This window comes from Neolamprologus multifasciatus, chromosome 18 (assembly GCF_963576455.1).
Source record: "Neolamprologus multifasciatus chromosome 18, fNeoMul1.2, whole genome shotgun sequence".
Taxonomy (NCBI): domain Eukaryota; kingdom Metazoa; phylum Chordata; class Actinopteri; order Cichliformes; family Cichlidae; genus Neolamprologus; species Neolamprologus multifasciatus.
This window is the reverse complement of record NC_140456.1, coordinates 23,848,689-23,874,314: the sequence shown is the minus strand read 5'-3', so window position 1 is coordinate 23,874,314 and position 25,626 is coordinate 23,848,689. Positions and strand designations below refer to the sequence as shown.

The 25,626-nt window shown below is 39.8% G+C and overlaps 2 protein-coding genes across 2 annotated transcripts; both read right to left on the bottom strand.

The window, feature by feature from the left end:
• Positions 1 to 11,713: 11,713 nt before the first annotated feature.
• Positions 11,714 to 17,198, bottom strand: insl3 (insulin-like 3 (Leydig cell)). The gene is made up of 2 exons (XM_085142010.1): positions 16,835 to 17,198; positions 11,714 to 16,665 (listed from the first exon to the last, which is right to left on the bottom strand). Exons 1-2 carry the CDS (start codon positions 17,025 to 17,027, stop codon positions 16,469 to 16,471), a joined length of 390 nt encoding a protein of 129 aa, XP_084998136.1. The 5' UTR covers positions 17,028 to 17,198; the 3' UTR covers positions 11,714 to 16,468.
• Positions 17,199 to 20,428: 3,230 nt separating this feature from the next.
• On the bottom strand, positions 20,429 to 25,259 carry LOC146497979 (potassium voltage-gated channel subfamily V member 2). The gene is made up of 4 exons (XM_085142004.1): positions 24,428 to 25,259; positions 23,696 to 24,329; positions 23,035 to 23,160; positions 20,429 to 21,648 (listed from the first exon to the last, which is right to left on the bottom strand). Exons 1-4 carry the CDS (start codon positions 24,952 to 24,954, stop codon positions 21,331 to 21,333), a joined length of 1,605 nt encoding a protein of 534 aa, XP_084998130.1. The 5' UTR covers positions 24,955 to 25,259; the 3' UTR covers positions 20,429 to 21,330.
• Between the last annotated feature and the right edge of the window lie 367 nt (positions 25,260 to 25,626).

Sequence of the window (25,626 nt, the reverse complement as noted above, 5' to 3'; positions counted from 1 at the left end):
TTTCTGTTCTTACCTGTTTGTGCTATAGTCCTCCCCTTATTTAATTCATTTAGATATGTTGTGTGCGCCTTGTTGATCCTGTTAATCTTTTGAGGCCTATGTCATTTTCATCTTTGACAAAAAAAAATTTCATAATGTTGTATCGGGATTGTCAGGATAGCTTTAGGGTTAGGGGTCCTTACACCTCAGTGGGTTCATGAAAACTGAAAAAAAAATCTAAATTCTGATGCCTCTTCAATAACTAATTATACTCTGGTAGGTTTAAGGCTTAAAAATTGAAAAATTGAGCCCCAACATGGCATGTAGAAGTCTAGGCACTATTCGTGATATTTTTGCCTAATTAAAAAAACAAGAGTGTAACATCAGCAAGTTATTCCCCAAGACACCCTGGCACAAGAAAATCCTTGTGGTGATGTTTTGTTTTGGTCTGTTTACTCCATTTTTGTTATAAAAAGACAAAATTTTTGAGTAAAAATCACTGATTATGAGTTGTGACAACACTGAGTTTAAGACTGTAGGTCAGAAAAGCTTCTCATACAGCAACACATTTATTTGCAATGAAAATGCACTGATAAGCACAATATATGCCCAACCTTTCCCATGCAGCAGAAAGATAAACGTGGGGGTGAAAATTGTGAATATTACAGTTGCAAAATCAATTAGGTGACCCAGTCATATTTCTGACCTGTTGCTAATTAATCTCATCTTTTTAGCACCACATAAATTTCCAGCCTTTTGTTGTCCCCATTACAACTTTTTGGTGACGTGTTGCAGCCTTTAAAATTTAAAATGAGCTAATATTTTCGTGAAAAAGTAAAATGTTTCTCAGTTTAAACTTTTTATATATTTTCTGTGTTATATTGTAAATAAAATATGTGTTTCTGAGATTTTCAAATGATTTTCTTCTGTTTTTACACAGCACCCCACATTTTTGGAACTGGGTTTGTATATGTTTACCTGATGGCTCCTGTAGCCAAAATTGAGTTGCAACGTTAGTCCCTGTCATCTGCTGTGTAAAACAGCTTTGTTTAACTGAATGTCAAACAACCGTATTTGCTCTGTACAGAGTAAACAGCTCAGCATCCGCGTCTGTAGCTGAAAAAGAGTCAATGAACTTCACAGTATTTTAGTAGCCAATAAAAAATAATAATAAAATATAACAAAAAACACAAGAACTTAAAAATAGCCTGCCCTTCTCCTGCAGCTCTCTCCTTGTGCTTCTAACCCTCCATCAGAAAAATAGCTAGTGTTTACAATTGCTATATATGTGATCAAACTGAGTCAGTGCTGACTTTTTTGTTCTCATGGGAGTCAAACTATTACTTCTTCAACTTCTTTCCTACATACTTGATTTGGTGGAAAAACCTGTTATTGGCCAAAGTCTCCCAATCACAAGCTAGTTTTCCTCAACCCTGAAAACAGATCCTAGAGCACATGAAGGAGTCTAATTCCTTCTCAAGCTGCCTGAATCACAATGTGGTAAAAGTCTTTTAGGGATTCTTTTTTTCTTTTTTGTAAAGTGATGCCAAAAATTATGATGACTACAGCAATTTTACATGTGCGTTCCTTCATTGCCATTACGCCCGTGCAAAAGGTAAGAGCTAAACTGATCTTTACTGATATAAACTACCTTGATATTTAAATCCATCTGTGACACAGTAGAACTCTCCCATTCAAAGACGCCGTCAGTTAAATAGGAAAGATTGGCACCAGCTAATTAGCATATCGAAGGATCTACCCAACAGATGGCCTTGGATTATATTCAAGGCTTGGCTCAAGTTAGTGTGATGGAAATGTCTGACACAGGAACTGCCTCTCTGCATGCTCATCGCTACTAGTTACATGTTATAGTCATGAATACCTACCTCAACTCGAGGAAAAGTTTCATCCCTGAATGATGAGCTGATGCTTGATTTTTGGTCTGTACCAAAACCATTCAAAAAGACCACTTTGCTCTGTCTGTAGAAACTTGTGAAAAACCTTTGAGTTACTTTGCATATGTGTAATGAATCACTGATATCCTACCCTAATGTCAGCTATGGGTGAGCAAGCAGCCAGGTACATTACCAGTTTAAATCCTGTAAAGCCTTAAAGCTGGTGACAGGGCCACCAGTGGGCCAATGGTACAGTAGCTGCTGGAAAATACATTAGCTGATAAGATGGAGTACTTTGCGCAATAGTACTAATAGTACTATCCATTGTTTTGAGACCTGATAGCAAAAGTCACAGTTTAAACGTGCCTGCTGCTGGAGATGAGACTCATGAAGAAAGTGGCTCTATTGTCTTGGGTCTGGATTTTATTAGAATTAAGTACAGCTGAAATTAGATGGTATTTTGCCACATTCAAAAGAGGTGGTTGAGGTAGAGGCTGGGCATACAAAGCACCTGACTCTTACACCAGGCTGATCAAAGTTTTGTTTAAATCCAAAAAATGTCCCACTTATTTTTTTAGTAGCATAAAATTAAAAATACCATTGCCCTTATTAGTAGAATTGCTTAAGATTAAGTTACAAGTTTGAATACAACATAAATTGGCAGTGAATATATTAGTAACCAGTATTAGTGTGCTTCCTAATTGCACTGAGAGAAAACAGAATCTGTTTTGTATTGCATTGAAATATAAAATCATCAGTTTAGGGATGTTTAATGGAATCAGCAGCTGTTAGTCACATCTGTGTGAGCGCACAAGCTGGGCCTGGTCTTAATAGTGAAGCTACAGGGTTTACACAGATCCAGGTTTGAGCAAAAGCAGATGATCACTGATGCAGTACTAGCTCAAATTAAGTCAGTACAAGTGTTTTAAAAAACTATGTAGTTACTGTCACTTTCCTCCGCCCCTAACTGGTTGTATTTCAAACATAACATTGTTGAAGTTAAAGCTGCTAAAGACATATAATTTTTCAATACAGCCCATGGTTTGTGTCTTAAATTTGTGCCCTTTTTCCTTTGAGCAAGAGTAGTTCATATTCGCAAAGCATGGTGTCATACCGCATGAATATATAATCTAAGAGATTCCTACATTTATAATAAGTTTCACTGTGGAGGAAGAGTGTGGAAGTGAAACCGGGAAACAATAAATGTGACCCGGCGTATTTTTTACTTGTTGAGTGAATGAAAAAGACATGAAACTGACAGAAAGAAGGAAGTCTGATACTTCAGGCTCATTAACATGCACATTAACAAGGGTCTGGTCAGGCCCCAAACATCACCTTGTCTAATGTTGGAAGAGAAATACACAGGCTGAAGGAGATCCTGCATTGAGTATTGATGAGTGTGACTGGATAGGATGACAGCACAAAGTGAAACCGGAGACCCCTCACAGAATGAGATGGGGAGGGAGGCGGTGGTGGCTCTGGTGGTGTGATTTAGTATTTTAACATTATCACTTAACAAGACAGGCCTGGCACTCGGTCCCAGCGTAGGCCTAAAGAGAGCAGGTGGTAAGGGAAGGAAGGAGGAGAGACATAGAGGAAGAAAAATTGAGATGTTCAGCAAAGACTTACCCATTTTATTCACAAGAGCACAAGAAAGGAAGACTGATAGACATGGAGGGAAATGGAGGAAGAGGAAAAAGAGAAAAATGGAGGAAGGGTGAATTTCCACTGGAAATTTAATTATGCATGGCAAGGTAGCTGGAGCAAAAGAGCGGAAGAGTAGTGGATGGAGAGGGAAAGAGGAGAGTACCCACCAACGCAGAGGAATGAGGAGGCAGGTTAAGAGCAGGGGGAGTAGGAAGGGTAAAGGAGATAAAATATGAGAAAGTGGTGGCAGGCCTAGGGGGTGGAGGTGGTTCTGTCATGCTTAAGGGTGGATGTAGGTGGTGAAAGTTGAAATATACACATGAGAGCCCATTGTGTCGACTGAGCGGTAGGTGATTACGCATTCAACAATTATCGTGTTCGGTTACTGAAACGAGCATGTGGAAAAAAAATATTTCAAAATAAGAGTGATTAGCATTCATATTCAGTATTTGTTCTGCAATTACATTATTATATTATCAAGATCAGCAACGCCACAGTGAAGGGGAAACATAAGCTACACTAACTTTTGTCGTTCCATGAGTCATTTCATTGAGTTCATACATCTCACTATACTGCCTGTATGTGAATCTGTTCTCTAAGTCCTCCTTCACTCGTTAATCAATCCTTTTGACATAAAGAGCTATTTATGGTCCCACAATTCTGTCCATTTGCATGTGCATTTCCATTTGAACACCAAGCCGAGGGTGATTTCACCCAATGAATCCCAAGAGCATGTCACTGGACCTGGATGATGTATTCGTTGGTCAAATGTTGACAAGTGGGCCACAATCAATGGTTTTCACACAACGTCAGAGCTACTGGGACACGCCCACATCAAAGGCAAAACAGTAGTGTTTGCTCTCCAGTCATCCTTTAAACGTCTTCAAGTTTAATGCTGGACAGCTGCTATGCTACCGGATGCACTCAACGTTTATTGACAGCTGCCAAAAGATCGTAGAGTATGACACACACATGTGAACACACCTCTTGTAAACCTGCCTTAAAGTAGACATGAAACACTTCATGTATAAAAGCCAATTCACACAATTGAACTTAAAGGTGCTTAAAGTTAAAGTTTTTAAAAGATTTTTAGCACCAGTGCAGAGCATGACAGCATTAGGTTGGTTGGTTGGTTGGTTGTAGTCAATAACCTTACATTAGTTTACCTTAGCTAACAAAACCAGTAACTACGGGAAAAATAAAGACACCAAAACTAAAAGTGAGTTTAAAGGCATCATTTTTGTGCTGCCCTTGGCTGTAACAATGAGTTTTATGTTAAGAAACCAAGGATGTATTGTCAACGTTGTTTCTTTGGCTGTGGGAATCCCATCAGCATGTCTGCAGGAAAAATAAGGTGAGTGTGTGTGATCGCCAAAAAACCAAACAAAAACGTTTTAGAGACAGAGATGCCACGCTTTTTGGAGACCCTTTTTTAACCTTACATCGTCTCATTAAATGGATTCCTTCATATTAGAAGTGAGGAAATGCGAAGCACAAATGTAAGTGAAGGATACCATAAGACCCAAATTGGTGTTTTTTGCGTTCTTTATTTTTGCTGCAAACATGCTGAGGGATGTCAGGATCCCTGATCGTGCTTCGATAAGAAAAATAGTTATGTTTGTGATGTGCTTAGTAACCTGTTATGTTGTAAACTGCTTGGATGTACTTGGGAAAAGAGAAAACATTTTATTACATAAACTAGTGTTGATTGCATCAGATGAATGCACCACTCAGTACATCCGTCCACAGGAGGAAATCACTTCCTGAGTCCAGCTTGTCGGTCATGTGAACCACCTGTCACCTGACTCAAACAGTCTTTCCTCCACACAGTGCACACATAAAGCACTTTACAAAACCAAACATTACAGCTAACAGGTGGATTTTCCTATTTGAGTGCAGCTAGCCAAAAAACAAAGAGCCAATTACTGCTAAAGAGACAGACAGTGAAAGTGGACAGTACATCCTTGGCTTCTAAGGGAAAAACTCATTGCTGCAGCAAGAGGCAGTACAAAAGTGATCCACTTAGTCTGATTTTTGGTGTTAGTGTCCTAATTTTCCACTGAGTAATTTGTTCTGTTACTAGTTAACTAACAAAAATGAACACATGTGGCCATGGAGGTGATTGGAACACACGGTGATTTAAATGGGTGAGTCGTTACATTTGGCAATATAATTTATAGAAGAAGTGCCAGTGTTATAGACAGTGTTGGGTAGGTTACTTTTAAAATGTCTTCCACTACAGATTACAGTATACATGGCCCAAAATGTAGTCTATAATGTATAGTTACGTATTCTGAATACTTTGGATTACTTAATATATTGTCATGCTTTTTACAACCACATGAATGTACTATTGCTGTGTGATTTTTATTACAATTACTGCAGCCTACTTGCCACCGAGCTAACATTGTTAGCTGGCATTAGCTGAAGTTAGTTCATAGACATGACTAGCTACAACTAGTCATGTGCAGTTCTGAAAGCAATACCAACTAAATTTTTTAATCTTAATATAAAATGAGTAACATTAGGGTGGACATTAGGTAAGGCTGCACTTTTTGCAGTGATCTCTTATGAAAAACTATTTCTGTATCAGTAATATGTTTTCTTTCTGTCTGCTTTCAGAACTGCACATGATTATTTGCAGCTACCAGGTTGTAATGCAGCCTTTATTAATAGTAATAAATCACACAGCAATAGTACATCAAAGATACTGAAGTGGCACATAACCCAGGTAGCTACCACAACTAAAACAAGGTAGCTGCAGTAGGCTAACATTAATTTTTTTTAAAAAAAGAACTTACTTCCAGAGGTTAGGTTGGAGGTGGAGTCTTTTGATGCTGAGAGCAGCTTGGTTGCTGGCAAACAGAGTTTGCATTGCACGGTCATATCTCGTCCTTTATTCTTTAAATGTGAAGTGGCATTGGAATTTTCAAGTAAGAAATGCATTCCTGCCCGTGCACTGCTGGCTGTATTGTACTGGCTCCGGGTCCATTGTGTAATTCACGCCACCAATATTAACAGGATGCTTACATTAGAGCCTCTTATTGCGTGTTTTGTTAGGATTTCCGGCAATGCGTGAAATTACCAAAATTAGAGATGGGATAGACAGGCGATAGCCTAACATATGAAACAGGAAATTGCTGCTGTGTAATCTATTTATTTCAAAAAAGTAACTGCATTCTAATTATCACCTATTTAAGTGGCAACTGTAACAGCCTACAGTTACTCATATTTTGTATTTTAAATAAGTAACGCCCACACATATTCCGTTACTCCCCAACACTGGTTATAGAGGGGGTCAGGGGTCCAAGGCCAAGTAGTATGTCACAATAATTTACACAATTTGGTAATGAAAAACTTAAAACACTCACATTGCCAATAAGGTAATGCTGTGCTGTCTCAGTTTAGCTAATTATTCGGTTCACAGTAGCTTAGTGCTTCTGCAGCAACCATGGTAACCAGCATGAGAATATACCAAAAGTAAAATAATAGCCGTTTTACCTCAGACACACAGCGAGACACTGCTCTGGGCCAAATCTGTACGAAAGCAGTCGTGGTACAGCTTCAACTCCTGGATCAAACCATGAGATTCTCAGTGCTGCTGCCTTCGCATGAGAATTGGATGAACCCAGAATCTCTGTTTCTTCTCTTTCTTGTTCAGAAACACAGCTCATCATTGCTTGATGCCATTTTCATTTTTTTACAGTGCTTTCTTTTAGGGCAAATATTCAGCAAAAACTAACCACATTTAGGGTTTATGTACGTCACATGACAAGTTTGGAGCCAAACGGTACTGAATTTTGCGTCGCTTTTTTACAAAATGCTGTGTAATGGCCTTCATTCTAATTTATAAAGTAGAAAGATAAGCCCTCTTCTTCATGTTCACTTCCCAGGCTCAGGTGAAAACTTCTTTAGTGATGTGTTTAATGCGGGGGGGCAAACCCCGAACAATTAAGCTATCATATTCGTTAATGGGTCGACTTAGTAGAAGTGACAAAGAGCCAGCGTTTCAATTTTTTTTAAAAGGTACCTCACTGTATTAAGATACTGTACCTGCTGTTGTTCAACTCCTCTGGGCTTAAGTAATGCTCTGACTCTCTCTCTCACACACACATGCACAGAGGGAGAGAGAGGCAAACAAAGGCCAAAGTGTGTTAGACAAAAAACACATGGAACATGCACGCGCACACTCATAACATCTCAGCTTGCCAGGAAGCCCATGTCTCTCAGTCTGTCTTTATCACACATCCTGATGGGCTGGAGAACTGGAAGTTTCACAAGCAGCGTAGCTTTGATTAGGTGAAGCGCACTGAATGGACTGCTCATGTTTTAACAACCACCTCCCCACCCCTGAGACGGACGCGCTGACGACAATAGTGACAGGAATTTGAAAAGAGACGAACGGGCGGGAATGGAGCCCCCATGTTTGCGTGTGGAACATTTAATGTGTTTTATATCACTTAATAGAGTAAGGATCTCAAATAACATTTAGACAGCCTTCCCAGCATTGATTTCTCCACTACATCATTTAACTCTGTTTTACTATTCCATCAAGAACAATCCTCTCCTGCATCCGCACAGCGGCGTCTTTTAAACGTACATCAGTGAGACGGTTGCACATCAGCTAAGTACTCCCACTGTGGAGTGTTTTGTCAAGATTACATCAGCTACAAACAGCCCAGTCACACATGAGCGTACGGAGGGACGAGCCGGAGGGAGTGATGGACGGAGAGAAAGAGGTGCAATGGAGCAATTGGGAGCAGCTGTGAAAGAGCAGCTGGAGTAATCGCTTTTCTGGGCCTGCCCACCGCTGTCTCCCCCTCTCTCTCTCCCTCTCTCTTTCTCCCTCTCTCTGTCCCTGATCGTTTTTCTCCTCGTAGCCTTTTCACTCACTCAGTCACTCACACACACACACCCTGACAAGCATTTTCCATCTTAATCAATTCTCTATTTCTTCATTGCGCTTGGAGCCTAATCTCCTGTTTTGCTTGTGTCACTACCTTGCCCTGCAATTATGAGGAGGTTACTCCGCCTTCTACATTTCAACGTCTGCAAACACGTGGTGTGGACGGACACGAGTGCACACACACACGAGACGACTGCTGGGTCTTTGCGCTTCATCCAATTAGCTTCAGCTTCACATGGGAATTGCATCAGATTAGGTGCTACCAGGTGAGAAGCACCGCATCACATTTATGACATTTTGTGAGCATCCCCCCCCCCCCCTCCAATCAGGGTGAGCAGAGAGGTGTTATAAAAGTAAAAATCAATATGCAAGTTGCAAGTTGCAAGGCTATAAAACCACATAAATAACTTCTACTGCGCTTAATTGTTCAGCACTGAGGATCTGTGTCATTTTTAGGTGCTGAAACTCTTTTACAAGCTCAGTCTGCTTTCTTTTGATTTGAGTTTTTACAGAAAGTGACTCAAATAAATGTAAAGATCACCTTTTCTAACAAGCTTTTATTTGTTTTGTTTTTGATTTTATCTTTTCAACCACAACTTTTCTTTAATTTACTCGGTTGTAGGGCAAGAGCTCCGGTGAGAGACCGGATGCAGCCTGCACAGGTTCGCTAATACAGAAAGATGGATGACCATTCACGCTCATTTTCAGCCACCCTACAGCCAACTTAGAATCACCAGTTAACGTAACATATGCGTGTCTTTGGACTGTGGGAGGAAGCTGGATTATCCACACAGGTACCAGGAAAACAACTTTCAGACACAAAGGACACAGTCAACCAATTTTTTCTTTGAATGTTTTATTTTTAATCTCACACAAAAACAGGTAATTATTGTGCTTATTCATTTGAATTTTGCTTGACTAACATTTTTTTAATTAACATTTTACAAAACTACATGCAGTACTCCGAAGTACCCATAGGGGTGCTAGTACACCTAGTTGAGAAATACTGTCCTAGATAAACATAAGGAGTGCTTATTAAAAAATTATAGGTATGGACAGATTTGTTGTTCTTCTTCTTGTTTACCACAAATTATGGGAAGTCTGCTTACACCTGGGAACATTCCAGTAATTCTGATTTGAGTACTTACTGAATATTTATTTATGCATCTATTTTAAAAAGTAGTATACAGCTCACAAACGCCAGACTCCGCTCCTACCTAAATAGAGCAGAATACTTACACTTTAGTACTTTGTGGTGTTAGTAACATGACTAATAATTTTTAAAATGTAATCCTTGTAAACAAAAAAAGAAATGTTCGCTGACAAAAAATAATTAGAACCTAACTTAACAGAATGACAGACAAGTGTTAAATGAATCAACAGAAAATATCAAAAGGCAAATGTTTCACTTCATTATATGTTAAATGCAAAGCTATTTAGTAACGTCAGTGAGTAGCTTGAGGGGTTACATGTAGCCGGACCTATATCTGCTATTTTCTTTCTCTCTCTGGACTAACTAACTAATAAAAGTAATAAATGACCAAACTTTTACATAATACTATCTTAAATGAAAATGCACACAAAAAAGTAGGTTTTTAATTATTCAGCAGTGGCATTATACTCAGCTGTAAGCGGTAGACTGGAGCATCACTTTATCTGTGCTGCACTGTGGCACTGAGCTCTGCAGCTGCAGAAAACCTGCCTGCAGTTGCTTTAGCGGCTGCTGCTGCCACACTGCCCTCTACCAGTTCAACTCTATTAGTTCAGCTTCACCACCTCCCAGCGGCCCCAAGGTTGTGACAAAGTGGCAGTTGATGTCTGTGTGTGTGTCTGTGCGTGTGTGTGTTTACTGCATGAGCATCTTGTCTTCCACTAGACAGATTAAAGGGCTATAATAACGAGCATATGACGGACCGTATAGGGCGAGAAAGTAATTAAGGGAGCTAAGGTAATAACTGGCTTTGGTTTGGGGGCTGTGGGCAGTGAAAATCTGAGGACATTTAAGTTGCAGAAGAATGAAACTGGCCCAAAGCACTTTACAACAAAATATTGACAAGCACTGCAAAACAAGAATTTCTGTGGCTATATCGCCCTCATAGATAATCACTATTTGTACAGGCTTTTGGAAAATGTAAAGTAAAGCATAAAGTCTGAACTGTTACCTTAATAAGTTTGATAATTTTTCCCATTAATAAACCCCACCCCCCACCCCGCCCCAAGTAATTCAGTAAAAGATACCACAATTAAATTGGCAGAAAAGTTGCTGCTTTCCGCTCTAATATAGAAATGTCTGATTTTTTTTTACTTTGTTGTTGTTTTTTGTTGTTGTTGTTTTTTACAGTGAGTCCACAGTAAATGACATTTTTTTATGAATAAATGAAAACTTCATATGTTATAGTTACAGGACAGTCTACCAGAACCTGTTCTGTAATTTTACATATTGGTCATTTAGCTTCACTGGTCCAGCTGAATGTGTCCACAATGTAAAATGAGTTGTCTGATTTGAATCATGGCATGCAGTTAAGAAATGGAAGCATCTGCAAAAAAGAGGTTTGAAAACAGGCAAAAAGCATTACAGCCATACTACTTCACTTCTGTTTTTCTCTGGAAAAACTGTGGTTTATTTGCTTTATCTCATAGTACCAATGCTAAAGATAGGGAAATATAAATCCCAGATGACAGGAGATAAGAGAACACCCAACAACAACGGGCTTCCCATGGGAGCAGTCTGATTGCACAATGCTCTTGAAGCTGTCACTGCTGGTCAGGTCATCTAAATGCTGCTGAGCAGAGGAGAAGACAGACCCATCATTTTGCAGTAGATGGTGGATGCAGCAGATGGAAGGATAACAAAGTTTCACAGTATATGGGATGATGTTAGGAAATGGTTTTCTGCAGATGAACTAGGGATAGGTCTGAAAGATGTCTTATCTTTTTTTAGAACTTTCAGGACCGCGTACACTCTGTTGATGGTGTGTTTATTGGTTTACAGAGTCCTCATGACCGCATAATGATTTCAGATTTGATTAAAGTGAAGCTTTGGAGCTGACCTTAAATAAAGCAAACATTAAATTAGTTTTAAAACTAGCTGGATGCAGAACAACAGTGGAACAGTGAGTGATAAATAAGTTTCTGCATTGTAAATTGAAGAAAACAGGAGTAGGGGAGGAGTGTTTTTCTCTATCACAGCACAAAGAGCACCAGTTTGTCCGATATCATTACTCATATCTGTTCTGGCTGCATGTGCCACTTTCTGCTGCTTGCTGCTTTTCTTTAAAAAAAAAAAAAAAGTATGTAGATAATTAGAAGTTACAACTTATGCGTTAAATCTCGTTAGTTTGTTCAGTGTTTGTGTCTGTCATATGATAGAGTGAAATGTTTCCTGTTATCTGTGTCTGGCTCCAAGGTGCAGTGGTTTGCACAATTGCTAGAAAGTCACCTATCCTTTGTTTGAGCCCAGGAGGAGACATACTGTATGTCCCTTGGGGGTAAGGAAGACCATCTGATGTAAAAAAAAAAAAAAAGAAATCTGCCAAATTAAGTATGCAGAGCTACCTGCCGTGATGACCCTTTGTGAAGAAGGGAGGAGCTGTAAGAAGCTCTGCCGGTTCAAGACACAGTCTGCATATTTAAAGTATTATGTTACACATGCACTCACCGACCACTTCACTGGGAGCACCTTTTCAACTGCTTGTTGACATGAAAGCCTAGTCACCCAGTCACATGACAGCAACTCAGTGCATTTAGGCATGTCGGCATGATCAAGACGACAGCTCATTTAAGGGACTAGGTAAATACTAGAAGGGCTGGTCTGAGTATTTCAGAAACTGTTGATCTACTAGGATTTTCATACACAACCATCTCTAGGGTTTATAGAAGATAGTGTGAAAAAGATCAAAAGAAAAGGCCTCATCAGGCCTCAATCCAATGGAGCATCTTTGAGAGCATTGGGAGATTGACATTGTAGCCTTGCAGCCATCAAATCTGCAGCAACTGTGTGATACTATCATGTCAACATGGACTAAAATCTCAAAGGAATGTTTCCAGCCACTCGTTGCCATCAAGAAAAAAAGGCTGTTCTGAAGGGGATCCCACCCAGTAGGTGTACCTAATTAACTGGCTGCTGAGCATATTTTAACACATTACTGGACTTACAGTTTACAACAATTTGTTTTAACCCTCACCAGCTCTGCTATCATAGAACTGTGTGTAAGACTGCACAAGGAACAGACTAAATTTCTCTACCCTCCATTAAGATTGGATTAGTAGGAAGTATTCTGGCTTTTGAAAGAATACCCTCAAAAACACAGAATTATCAGCAAGTTAAGATTGGAATAATTGGAATTTGATGGGAAAACCTGAGTGGTTGAGATATTATTAACAGCATTCAGAAAAGTTCCCAAAAGCATTAATATTAGCATTGTTATTAGCACAGACGTATGCAGAGGATCCATTAAAATAAAATCGGAGATCTTTGAGAACAGGATCAATCATTCACACCATTTCCACGATCTGAAGGAGAGCAGAGCCGATCCTCATCTTCAGGTTTGCCGTGTGAATCAAGACGCACAGCCTGTCACAGAGGATTTCTTTTACACAACGTCTGACAGCTTATGTTGCGTAAAAGCACGGCTTGGAGCTCTAACAATAAAGGACTCACAAAAACAGACATGTCAGTCATTGTCCTGACTTCTGCTCCCCACTGCACACCCACATGTGCTCGCTGGTCATAAACCTGCACAAACCACATGCACGCTGGTAAAAAAACAAACAAAATAACCAAAACAACACACTTTAAAAAACAAGCACAGCCACGGACTTCAAATGGGTTTCCCGGTCTCGTACGCCCACACAGATTATGCAGAGCACATAGACATATGCAAACACCGACACATGAAAACATGAAACCTCTACACACACACACACACATTCACAAAGTATGGCATCCTTAGCCTTGACACTTTTACTGTTGGAAACAAGAGCACTGAGAGCCATTTCATTTACATGCAAATTGACACCCACAAGTCCACACACACGCGCGCACACTCTTGCCTGACGTGTATGTGTGTTTGTGTGTTCATGTGTGAGCCGTGTAGCTACTCTGCTGGCACTCAGCAAAGGTGCTATTCTGCCCTGCTGCTTTTCCCGCTCACTGAAACTAGACACAAAGAGATAGAAAGGCAGAAGGAGAGATAAAGGCTCTGATTTCATTTTCCATATTTGGTTTAGCAGCTTCTCAGTTGACAAAACAGGCATGGAGAGAAGCCCACCAGAGGGGGCCCCCTGCAGCCGTGCGTTTGTCATCTCATGTTGGCACTGCATAAGGACGGGTTCAGGCCTAGAAGTGTCCTCTGATCACATTTTCCCTCTTGTCACAAGGAGATAAAGGATCACTCGAGGTGATTGAGCATTTTACGATAATGAGCTGCGAGAAGCTGATCATCGCAGCAGGAAATGTGGCTGAAATACACAAGAAAAGAATGGGATGGATACAAAAACAAAAACGCGACACCCTTAACCTGACAGAATTAACCAGCTCATACACAGAGCGATGGGTGGGTGGTAATGTCAGGTGGGAGAAAGCAGTGTAGCACCTCGCAAAAGATCTGATATCTGTCACTCTCTGCTGGTTAGCATGAGACACTGCATCAAACCTTTCATGGAACCTTTCGTGCGTTTTATTTTAGTTCACATGTGTTCTTCTTAAATTGAATTAGGAATAATTTTACTTCATAATTTCCATGACCTACTGTGGGGCAACTATAAAACTGTGACTATGCTTTTCTCCCCCTCTTTGCAGGACAGCAAATATTAGTAATATTGTACAAGCTGAATTATGCTTGTACACTCCTTTTGTGCAAGTTATGGTGACTAACAGCAATGAATTTGTGGGTGTAGGAGAATGTTTTTTGGAATTATCTTATAATTAGCATAAAATTATATGTGAGTGAATGGGGGGGGGGGAGATGAAGGGTGACTGTAGTGTTTGTTTGGTAATTTTTGTCCTTTCATACCCTTTTTATATACATATGGTGCTGTGCAAAGGTCTTGAGCCGTCCCTTATTTCTTTATCATTTGTTTGGAAAATGGACAATAGGTGTTTGTATAGTTCTAACAAGCTTCAAGGTGAGAATTGACATTTATTCTTCAACACAGTCTCTCTTAGTTCTCTAATCTGACATTCAATGCTCTTCTTTGGATGTCGAGTGGCTTATTTTCTGTTCTCTGTGAACATTATAAATAATGTTGAAGTGCGTGCTCTGGGGAGGCCAGTCCATGACTGATAGCGATCCACTGTGTGTTTTCTATGCAGGGATTCTTTCACTGCATTGGCAGTGTGTTTGGGGTTATAGTCATGCTGAAAAATAAAATTGTTGTCATATGATGGGTCTGCATGAGAGATCAAAATCTGACCGCAATTCAAGTTTGATGAGATCCCAGATTCCACTAACTGAAATGCAGCTCCAAAACACTGCAGACAGCAGACACTGTGTTTATCCTGGCCTCTTCCATATTTATTGTTGAAGATTTGAACCCAAAATTTCTAATTTAACTTCATTATTCTGTCTCTGATGAGGCTTCGGTGAACAGTCGATGATCAACTGAAGGGTCAGGATACATGGGTCCTGTGTCAGGTCTTTTTTCTGCTTCTTAAGGACATCACTTTCAGATACTAATCATATTCTGCAGATAGTTTTTCATGCCTATCACACTGCACACAACACTGAAATATGCCAAGTTTTCACCTAATAGCTCTTCAGGAATCACCTTGTTGGTACAAAAATGCTACTTTATCTTATGTTATGTTTCATAGAATCAACAAAAAAACACTAAAAAATACCATTTCAAACGGTCAGGTACAATGACTGAACTAAAAATGATTTATTTAAAAAAAAAGTCTTTCAAAAAATCTGGAGAACTATTGCTTGAGTCTGGTCAATTCTAAGCAAAATATAAAGAAATGATGGGCGGCTCAAGACTTTTGCACATTACTCTAAGCATGGGCCATCATACTACTAATACTGTAGTATGATGGCTGACAAATCTTGTATGCATGCCATCAGTTTGAACCCAAAATTTCTAATTTAATTTCATTATTGTTTGATGGATTAAGCCAATTGTTACAGGCATTATTGGTGTGCTGTATTCTCTGATTATCTGCAGTTAAAACCTTTCTAACAATATAATCTGCTAACAAGTTGATCTAATTTTAGCATTCATCTTTGCGTGCTTTGTCTGATAACACAGCAAATAAAACCAATTACGCAAAAACAAATCGTACGTACAGCACAATCCATTCTTCCCTCAATTAAAACAAATTAGCCAATCAGTCACTGTAGGCTGATTTCATTTGCTATTAGGAGTCATTCGGCGCAGGCTGCAGTATAGAGTGGCAGCTAATCAGCGGCACATTTGATTATCTGTTGAGAGAATTATACACTCCTCGGTGTGAGGCACAGGCCGGGTTGCAAAGATTATTTCTGTTAAATAGCTCAATGGCTAGGCCAATAGCCTCAATCCGATTTAGCTCTTTTGGCACCAGTAAACTGCGCTCACAACGAAACTTACATGGATCTTAATATATGCCAGTATGCATATACAGCAGATAAACAGCTCAAGTGTTAAAATGGTTCTCTGGCATCTGAAGTTTTTCGTATGCTTGCATTTGTTTACTTATCATAATTGTCTAAGATTTGGGTCAGTTGATGCAGATTAGTGTATAAGACACAAGCAGTAACTGAAACCTTCACTTCATTGGGAGTAATATTTATTGTCATCTTTGTTAGGTCTGAGAAAATAAGGGTTTGATTCTGGGACTTTTGTGATTTCTTATGGACTCACTGTCCAGTAATATCAGTTCAGTTAATATACTATATTTGCATTGATAAAAACAATAAATCAAATAACAAAATCCTGTGTGCACTCCAGTTTAAAATGTCAAAGATAAATATCACCAAGTACATTCAGGATCACTAAAAGAAAACCCAGCAAAACTCTGAAGACAATAACTTAACTCGTTCTGATATGCCACCGGCTTCATTTAGCAAAACTGTATCAGCTCCTTCATGCTACATCCTTTCTCACAGCAAATATCAGATATTTTTCCAGCAGTTCGCCTGATCCGTGATGACAGAAGGTGAGGAGCCAAGGAGACGGCGTCCTTTTCCCCGTCTGCCCTCGAAGCCGTGCGTACAGTCCCTGAAGTCAGGTACTCTTCTGTGGAGGAGATCTGCTCCCCTGTGCAGAGGTAACACATCTGGGATTTAGAGAGATCACTGTAAACGTGCAGCTTCATCCCCAAAAACTCTTGCAAAACTTTGGTTTCAAGAAGCAAGAGTACATCTTTCCCTGTTTACCTTTCATATATGTCATGAAAACACAAATAAAAGATTGTTTAAGTACTTACAGAGAGGAGCGTATTGATTCTTTTCCCGTCCTAAATCCGGGATGCTTCTCCTGGCCCGGGAGCTGCCGCAGGATGAGACGGCCAGACGTATCAGCTCTCGTCCACATATCTTGATCCTCTCCTGTGCATGTGCCACACACACTGCAGCCACTAGCACCGCCAGTAGAGACACCAAACACCTAGCAGCCGGCATTGTATGATGTGGTACTGCTCCTCAGTTGGTGGGCAAAGGCAGAAAATGAGTGACCTGAGGAATTTGAGGGAGTTTATATAGGGAGTGTGTGTAGTAGCCACAGGTTGTTCAAAAGTTGCATTCAGCCTTGGTGAGGGAAAAGCATGTCCTGATCAAGAGCTCAACATGAAAGGGATGTGAAATCTCAAGGCTGAAACTCTCATTGAGATAAAAATGTGCTCTGGCACTGATCTTGTTTTTCAGGGTGGAAGTAACAAGTCACTACTTCTGCAGTTACTGTTGTTAAGCTGCTTTTCTTTCTTTTCTTTTTTTTAATGAGTATTATTATTGTGTTATTATCATTATGAGTATTATTTTGGCTTGGGAGAAAGAGCAAGTCCTTTCCCAGTCTGAAGGTTGGTGGTTACTTACACATAGAAAGAAGTGCATGCATATATATACATACGCTGACTTTTATATTTGAACCTCTGACCATGTTTAATATGGGCATCCACCACTGTCCACTTTCGGTGTATTTAAACAAAGACTCAGTGCTTATATTTGATTAGCTTTTCTGCTTTTAGTCATCTTTCCTGTTGTTTGTTTATATTGCAATGTGCAGAATCTAATCTGGGTTTGGTCCGTAATTAATTTTAAGCAGTTTACAGCAGTTTTGCTGATAAATCCTGCCCACAGAATACAGTATTTCTTTTTTTATATTAACACTCATTACATCTAAGTATTCATGCTTGAAAATTGCTGACTTGTGGTTAAAATGTTTTCCTTGAATATGAGTCCCTTTAGCATCTTATCTTAACACGTCATGAAGGATGGGATCTAATTGGAAGAGAGCGTGACCGGAAAAAGGAGATGTCAAGGATTATGACGCAACTGTTCACACACATGGTCACCCTGTGGCTATACTGTAGTTGCTTAATCATACCAGAGATGACTGCTTCATATCTCCAGCACAGATGAACAATATGAAAGGTGACACTTTAACATCTAAAATGCACTTCTGGCTATAATTAGCATTTTAACCTCTAATGACGATATCACTGGTAGGCAGTGGCCTGTTTGTTATTCTCAGCTGCTGTGCTCAGAGCAAAGCACCTTGCTTTTTTTTTTTTTTTTTTTTGCCTTCACAGATTCTTTCCCTTTATTTCTTGCTGAGGGTGATGCTGTGTGTTAACATTTTCAACCATTTAGCCCAGCACACACAGATGTCAGTCAGTTTGCAGATGTCAAATAAGCTGAGTATGTTTACCTCATCATGGCACTGCCTACTGCACCACAGTGGAATCAAAGCTTTACTGCAGCCTATGATAACTCATTGTTTTCTCTTTTGCTGATGTTCTATCATATGCCATATATAAATATATGTAGATATAGATATAGATATAGATATAGATATACACACATGAGGACCACTTTTGCCTTCACCCTCACATTTTTTCTAACTCAGCCCTTGGTATTTCTCAAGCTTCTCAGATTCCTTCTTGATGTTCATCCATTGCTTCCTCTTCTTGTCAACTACTACTATGTGTTAGCCTTCTAAATTTTCTAAATTTTCTGATTTCTCTCCTTCTGGCTGAGTCATGTGATACAGCCATACTCTTGAGGTGTAATTGATGCTGGCAACACAGTAAAACCAACAGTCACTACCTATATTCTGTAATAGCTTCATTCCTCAGAAAGATAAGATAGGTGTCCACTAATAAATACGGACTTTAAGGTTCTTTTACATTAACTCATTTTGCATAAGCGAGGTCTGCTGAAAGACAGTAATTTTTAATGACAAATAAATGGACTTTCTCATTTTTGTTTTTGAGTTTGAAATGGGGATACGTTTATTGTAATGAAGTAATTGTGATGTGACCTTCTTCTTTTACCTTAATCTTCAAAATTGAAACTTGCTGGAACTGTTGTTTCTTTCAGGCAATATCATAAAAATGTAACCATCCAGTCTGATAAAAATCGCCTAAAAGTTTGTTGACTTTGTACACAAATGATGTTTTATAAGTTTTCTCCCCTGAAAGCTACACTTCCACCACTGTTGCAAAATTCTATCATAACTGAGTCACGTGTTTCTCCCTTACTGTAAACTGAACCACAACACTTGCACTTACTTTCCAGTATAAACTTTGGTATTATTATCATTTAATTCATTTTTTAAAAACATTTCAGAACATGAAATTGCTAACTTCAGCCACACATCATGCACAGAAACAGTGTCTGATTAAAAAAAATCTTAAATCAATGATATAACATGTAATCTTTAAATTTCCAAATGAAATCATGTCAGTCGCCATAGAAACCTTCCTTTTGTTCTTCAGCTCTGAGAGCAAAATGAATACACATTAACATTTTTTGTCATCACTCATCAAAAATACAGCCACTATACCTCAAGCTAGCAGACAGGTTGAGATCCAAATTGCACAGGAACAATTTGTGCATTAAATCTGTTGAGCTGTTTGAAACGTTGAATTTGTAATTACCTGCCACTTATTAAAAGTTATTCCTTTTATGCTCACTCCTCTTCTGTACCACAAACACAACTTTATTGACAGGGATGGGACGGAAAAAAGGACGTGTGCAGACGGGATCATGTGGTGAACCCGTCTGTGGCATCAGAATCATCCAGAAAGACCAGAAAGACTGCAGAGCATGAAAACTGAACTGTTTGACAGTGTTCTATATTAAACCTCCTATCAGATATAATTACTCAATAACTGAAGGTGCCACCGTTCCGGACCACTTTAACCCCAGATCAGAGGGTAAATTAGACACATCTGACACTACATTTGATCGCTCGCTCGTTAATTAGTGCACTTGCACAGAACTTAATGACAAGGAAACATCAGTCACTAATGATTCATTGTCTCTGATTATTATTCAAATGGATGAAGTCACAGTCTGCTGTAAAATGGATGTTCAGGATGTCTTTCATGAGCAGAGGCTCAACACAATATTCCTGCAGTTGGAAATGAAGTGTAACTCCCACAGCATCTGTCGTGACTAACCAGAGAACTTGTCTCTAATCCCCTCTATCTGTCCCTCTTATTTAAAACCAGTGTCGAGCAGATGAGCCAAGAAAACTGTGGTGTCTGTATCCGCGAAGAGTTTTTGTATGTTTGTTTAATACGTTATAATGCTGTTCTTCTGGTGCCCAGGGCAAGACTTGGGTTTATGATCTAATCATAGCATCACAGTGTGACGACAAGGCTTAGACCATGATTGATCCTGACATCTCCTGGTCAAGAACGGAAAGCTCAATTCTCTCTTGCCGCAGGGATCGCGACAAATTCTGAGCTGTTGGATGACAGATATAGGCATCACCGCCCATGTGTTAGTAGGAGTGAAAAATCACTACGCTGGAGGCCTCTATTGTACGTCTATTAAAAATGGCTTGTATTTAAATACGTCCTGTCTGCGCACACCTGATCAGCTTCCTTCTGTCACCAAAATAGCACAGTTCTTGATTGACTTTTCCACTTGTCCGACTAGGTAGGAAACAGACGCACAAATCCTACTAATCCTTGACAACCAAATTACACTGAGGCTCCTGATCGGTATACTGACACCCGCTGCTATATCTCTCACCCCACTTGGGTGTCTTCAAGACCACACTGAGTGACTGGACAAAAAACAGAGGGAGTGCTTTTTCGATAGGTATGCCACTTCGATGAAACGTAAACTGTGTCAAATGTGAGAACTTTCCATTGATGGTGTTATAGTTGTTCTGAGATGCACACATAAATAAAATGTTTTTATTGCAGTCAAGCAAATGGTGACTTAAAGCCGCCATGATGTGTACATGCTGGTAATGGCCAAAAGCTGCACTAATTAGAGCTTGAAGGTACAATTTCTTTTTTGCTGAGCATCAAAGTAAAATGTAAGAGACTATGTAGTCACCAAAACTGTTCATTAATAGCACTTTCAATGACAGTAGTCTTTTCAAAATGATAAAAGGGAAGTTTTGCTTCATTCATAATGTCACTGCTTGACCTCCTTGGGTCAAACATCTATTTCTGTTGAGTGAGCATTAGTTGTAGACGTGTGCTATTTGTGGAAACACATAACAAGTTGTCTAGTCTGAACATCTTGTCCATTTGACAGAGGAATTGTCGCTATAGTGTGAAAACAGTACGTACTGCAAAGCTGAGGCTTAATGCTTGTCTCAGCTTTCTGCTTTCCCCCATCAGATCGTTTTTATTCAATCACATAGGCTGAGACTTAGAGGCAGATGGAGTCTTTTACTTTTGTATACCCAAGGGTGATAAGGCCATTTAGGGTTACTGAGGTCACAACTAGGGAACTTTTCTTATTCCTCAATCTCGTGGGTAAATCGCCTGCCGCTGGGCCGATAGTGTATCTCATCATCCGAGTCCTCCGGCCGGGGTTCGAAGCAGCTGTCAAACTTACGCCTGAGACGTTTCTTGAGCTGGAAGGTGCGCACCGCGTTGGAAAAGTTGTATTCCTGCTCCTTCAGTTTGGCATAGTAGTCGGAGAACTTGTTGAACAGAATGGAGATGGGCATGCCGTTAAGGATGATGCCGAAGGAGATGCAGCAGAATGCCACACAGCGGCCGAGGTAGGAGATGGGGACAACATCTCCATAGCCCACAGTAGAGATGCTGACCTATAGGGAAAAAGGAATAGCGTCAGCTTCCATAAAATTACTCAAAGCCAGTGCTCTCTCGTGTAGATTTTAAGTAGGGATCAAGAGAAGAGCAGAAGAAGTTTTCAGTTTAATCCTCACAGTACCTGCCTTTCACCTGGCCTCACGCACTTTGTATCCATTACTTTCTGTGAATCGAGTAATTAAAATGCTTTTTTTTTTGTACTGATAAACTGACATTTTGGAAGTTTGGAATAAATAGGCTCAAAAAACCTTCCAGGAAAGTAGTGCTACATTTTATATTTCTTGAATGCAATCACTCTGTCTGGCTACAAATGAGACGCATTACGCAGCATTAGAGGGAATTAGACACATATAAATTCACAGCTGCCACCAGATAAATGAAAACCATGTCCTCAGATGATACTGGAAGACACACAGAGTACCAGGCTGGTGACACAGTGTGACCCATGTGAACCTTCCTAGAAATGGTGTGATATTCATACCTCTAAATATTGATCATTTGCATAAGTTACTGTTTAACCATATGACAGCTTGGTGGCCATCAGTAGCCACTCTCCACATCTGTATAGGCTAGATAATTTATATCAAGTTTATGTGACCCTCCACATCTTTCTCTTCATTTCAGATATAGTACCAATTATGGAAGATACTTTGGGGTAAGAATTACACAAAGGCAAATCCTACATTTATTATAGTTAGTAGGTTTTTTTGCAAGAGAGACCATTTCAGAATATTATTTAGCCAACCATTAATTCACTAAAGAAGACTGTGTTTGAGCTCTTGAATATAATCAGTGTTTACTGCATTTTAAAGGCATAAAAATAGCACGGAACATGATCTGTACTGTGAATCTTTGCTTTGGTCTGACTAAGCAGGCAGCACAAATCCAGATAGACCTAATCCCTGACACCCGGAATGCACTGCACTGCTTGATCATACTGACACACCCCAACTGAGCTTCCCTTCAGCGCTGTCAAGAGGAAGAGCTTACCAAGCTTCATAACTGAGTTAATTGATCCGGAAGAAGCTGAGTGGCAGCCGGTGAGAGCTGGCTACACGCTCTAAATGCTGTAAAACATTAATTGCCCCATTCATAATGAAAAGATGTGGAGCAACTGTGGTGTTATAAGTAGGGTTACATCATTAGTGCGGCTGGACCTAAAAATTGGACTTGAAAATATTTTCAAAAATAATTTACAATATCATCACAGCTGCCATTAAAAAGAAGAAATAATTCCCAGACAGTTAAAACTTTTATAGAAATCACTAAAAGCCACAAAAAAAACAAATCTGATGTTTTAGTTATACTGCATTTGTAACAAGCATCCCAAACATACTAGAGCCTTAGAACTTCAGTGGACGTAGAGCTTGTCCCGTACTCACCGCAGCCCACCACCAGGCATCTGGTATGCTGCTGAACGGTGTCCCGGGCTGATCCACCTCCACAGAATGCATCAGAGCAGAGAAGGTGAAGATGCCCATGGCGATGAACAGAAACAGACAGCACACCTGCAGCACGACAGAACAGAGCACGTCAACGACAGCGTTTGTTTATATGAAACTATGTCATAAAGCAGATACTATTTTAGGGGCTTGCATCCAGTAATTTGAGATGTTACTATAAAGCCTTCCTGACATTTCTGCACTCGACAGGCTGTGTAAGCTTTGTTCAATTAATGGGTTTTAAACACATCATATGCAATGAAACCGTTCTGTTTTTTGTTAATTAAATGAATAAATGTGATATTATGTTACATTACTGAAGTTTAGAGCTGCTGGTAGGTGGATTTTGTTCTTTATCATAAGCTAATCATCTAGTGTCGCTCTCTTCAAGAAATAAAATATGCAAATTTAAATAGATTGTGATATCCTATTGTAAAACTATCATGACGTTCTTCTCTACTTCTCTTCTCCTAGTGGTGACTTTCACATAAAACTACCTCCTGTTCCTCTTATGTCTCTTCAGAGCCTTGCAGGTTGCCATGTTATTCAAAGGCCTTCAAATGTTACCAGCATTTGTGTTTATTGATCATTCCCTTCATACCTGCTCAGAGCACTGGCGGATGGTGAAGCCGAAAGCCCTCATGCCAGTGGAGTGACGGGCAAGCTTCAAGATACGAAAGATGCGCATGAGCTTGACCACTTTGAGCACCTTGCTGACTTTGCTGACTCTTGACATGGTTTTCAAATCCTCCTGAGCACTGATGTCTTCAGCGTCTATTACAAAAGTCTCAAAAATGATCTGGAGGAAGTAGGGCATAACGGCTACCAAATCGACAAAGTTGAGGGCGCTCTTTACAAAATGCTTGATGTTTGATGTGGTGAGTAGTCGCAGAAAGTACTCCAACGTGAAGAAAAGGATAGAACTAACCTCCACCCACTCCATGTAGGTTTTGCCTGCAAGTTTGTACTGCCTAAGTTCTTTGACTGTATTCAGAGTCATGGCAACGATAGAGATAAGCACAAAGAGACTGGAAAACACTGCAAAGGCTTTGGCTGACAGTGAGGAGTAAGGATTCTCCATCAAGTCCCAAAGTGCTTTACGAAAGTTTCCAAGAAACATGGTCTTGTAGCCCTCGTCATCATGGTGAGGTTTAATCTCATCGATGAGCTCCTGATTAACCTTCAGGTGTTCTCTGATGTCATCCAATTTCTCCTCAAACAGAATGCGGCAGCACCTGAGAAAGACAGACAAATGCTTTACCATAGCTACTTTTTAAATATCCACAGACCAAGCCTCAATAGATACACTGCATATCAAATATCTACAGCACACCTTGGAGTATCCTTCAGTTTGAGCCCCCAGAATGAGATCTCTTCCTCAAAGTTGACAGGACACAGGCCATCCATCACCCACAGAACATTACTGCAGTAAAAGTGAAATATGTAATGGAAAAACATGGGGTCCCTGTCAAAGAAGAACTCGTTGTTCTGAACATTATAATCGTCACAGAGCGTCAGACGCTTAACTGGATCATTGCACAGAGCAAGGACTCCGATCCTGGTCTTTGGGTATCGGAGGACCAAGTGTTTAGGGATGTGAAACACCTTTCCGCCCACATTTAGGTTGACAATGTTTGATTGCCAGGGGTTTGGTGCATCCTTCTTCTCATCTTTTTTCACCTCTTTTCTGGCACCAGGAGCGTCAAGGTTGTCCATAGATGTCCACGGTTTTACTGAGCTGTCCTGTGAAAAGGGGAATTCACTCTCCTCTTCTTCGATGCTTTGCGTGAAACTAAAGTCGCGTTTTATGGTTGCAAAAAGACTGGAGCGACGTTTTTTTAGAATTTTCCACTTCTCCATTGCGACAGCTGCTCAGAAGACCAATCACTGGAAAATGTTTTATGCCAAGTTTGAATCAAATCACAAGAGAAAAATGATAATATGTTTTTTCTTTAAATCTACAACATCAAGCAAAAATATCACCATGGTCAAAAAAGAAAAAAAAATCCTCCAGGTTGAAATAAAGACAAAGAAAGAGCTGTGGTACTTTTGAGTCACTGTGCAAGAAGATCAACTGCATGAGTTAGGGCTTCAGCCTCTTCACTGATTCTCTAATCCTATTGCTGTTCTTTCTGTCCCAGCGCAAGTTAAAAATACTGTTCACAAGGATTAGTGTTGTGATTTAAGGCTTTGATTTCTGAGAGAGGAAGAAACGCAGAGAGGGTGGTGTCAGGACAGTATTGCATGGCTAACAAGGCTACAGAGAGCTTTTACACAGGATATTCAGGTAGATTACGCAAATTATCAGCTATGGCCTTTTTGACCTATTACTGAACTAGTTAAACAAGCCTGATTTTAGAATTAAAGTCAAAATACATCAAAATTAATAATGACTGATAAAAATTTTCTCTGTTTTCTGTATATTCTGCACAAACCCTTAACCGTATTTTTAGGCTCCACAACAAAATCACTGTTTATCACTGATATGTTTCTCTTTACAATAACTCACTGGTATAATTACAAAGTATTCAT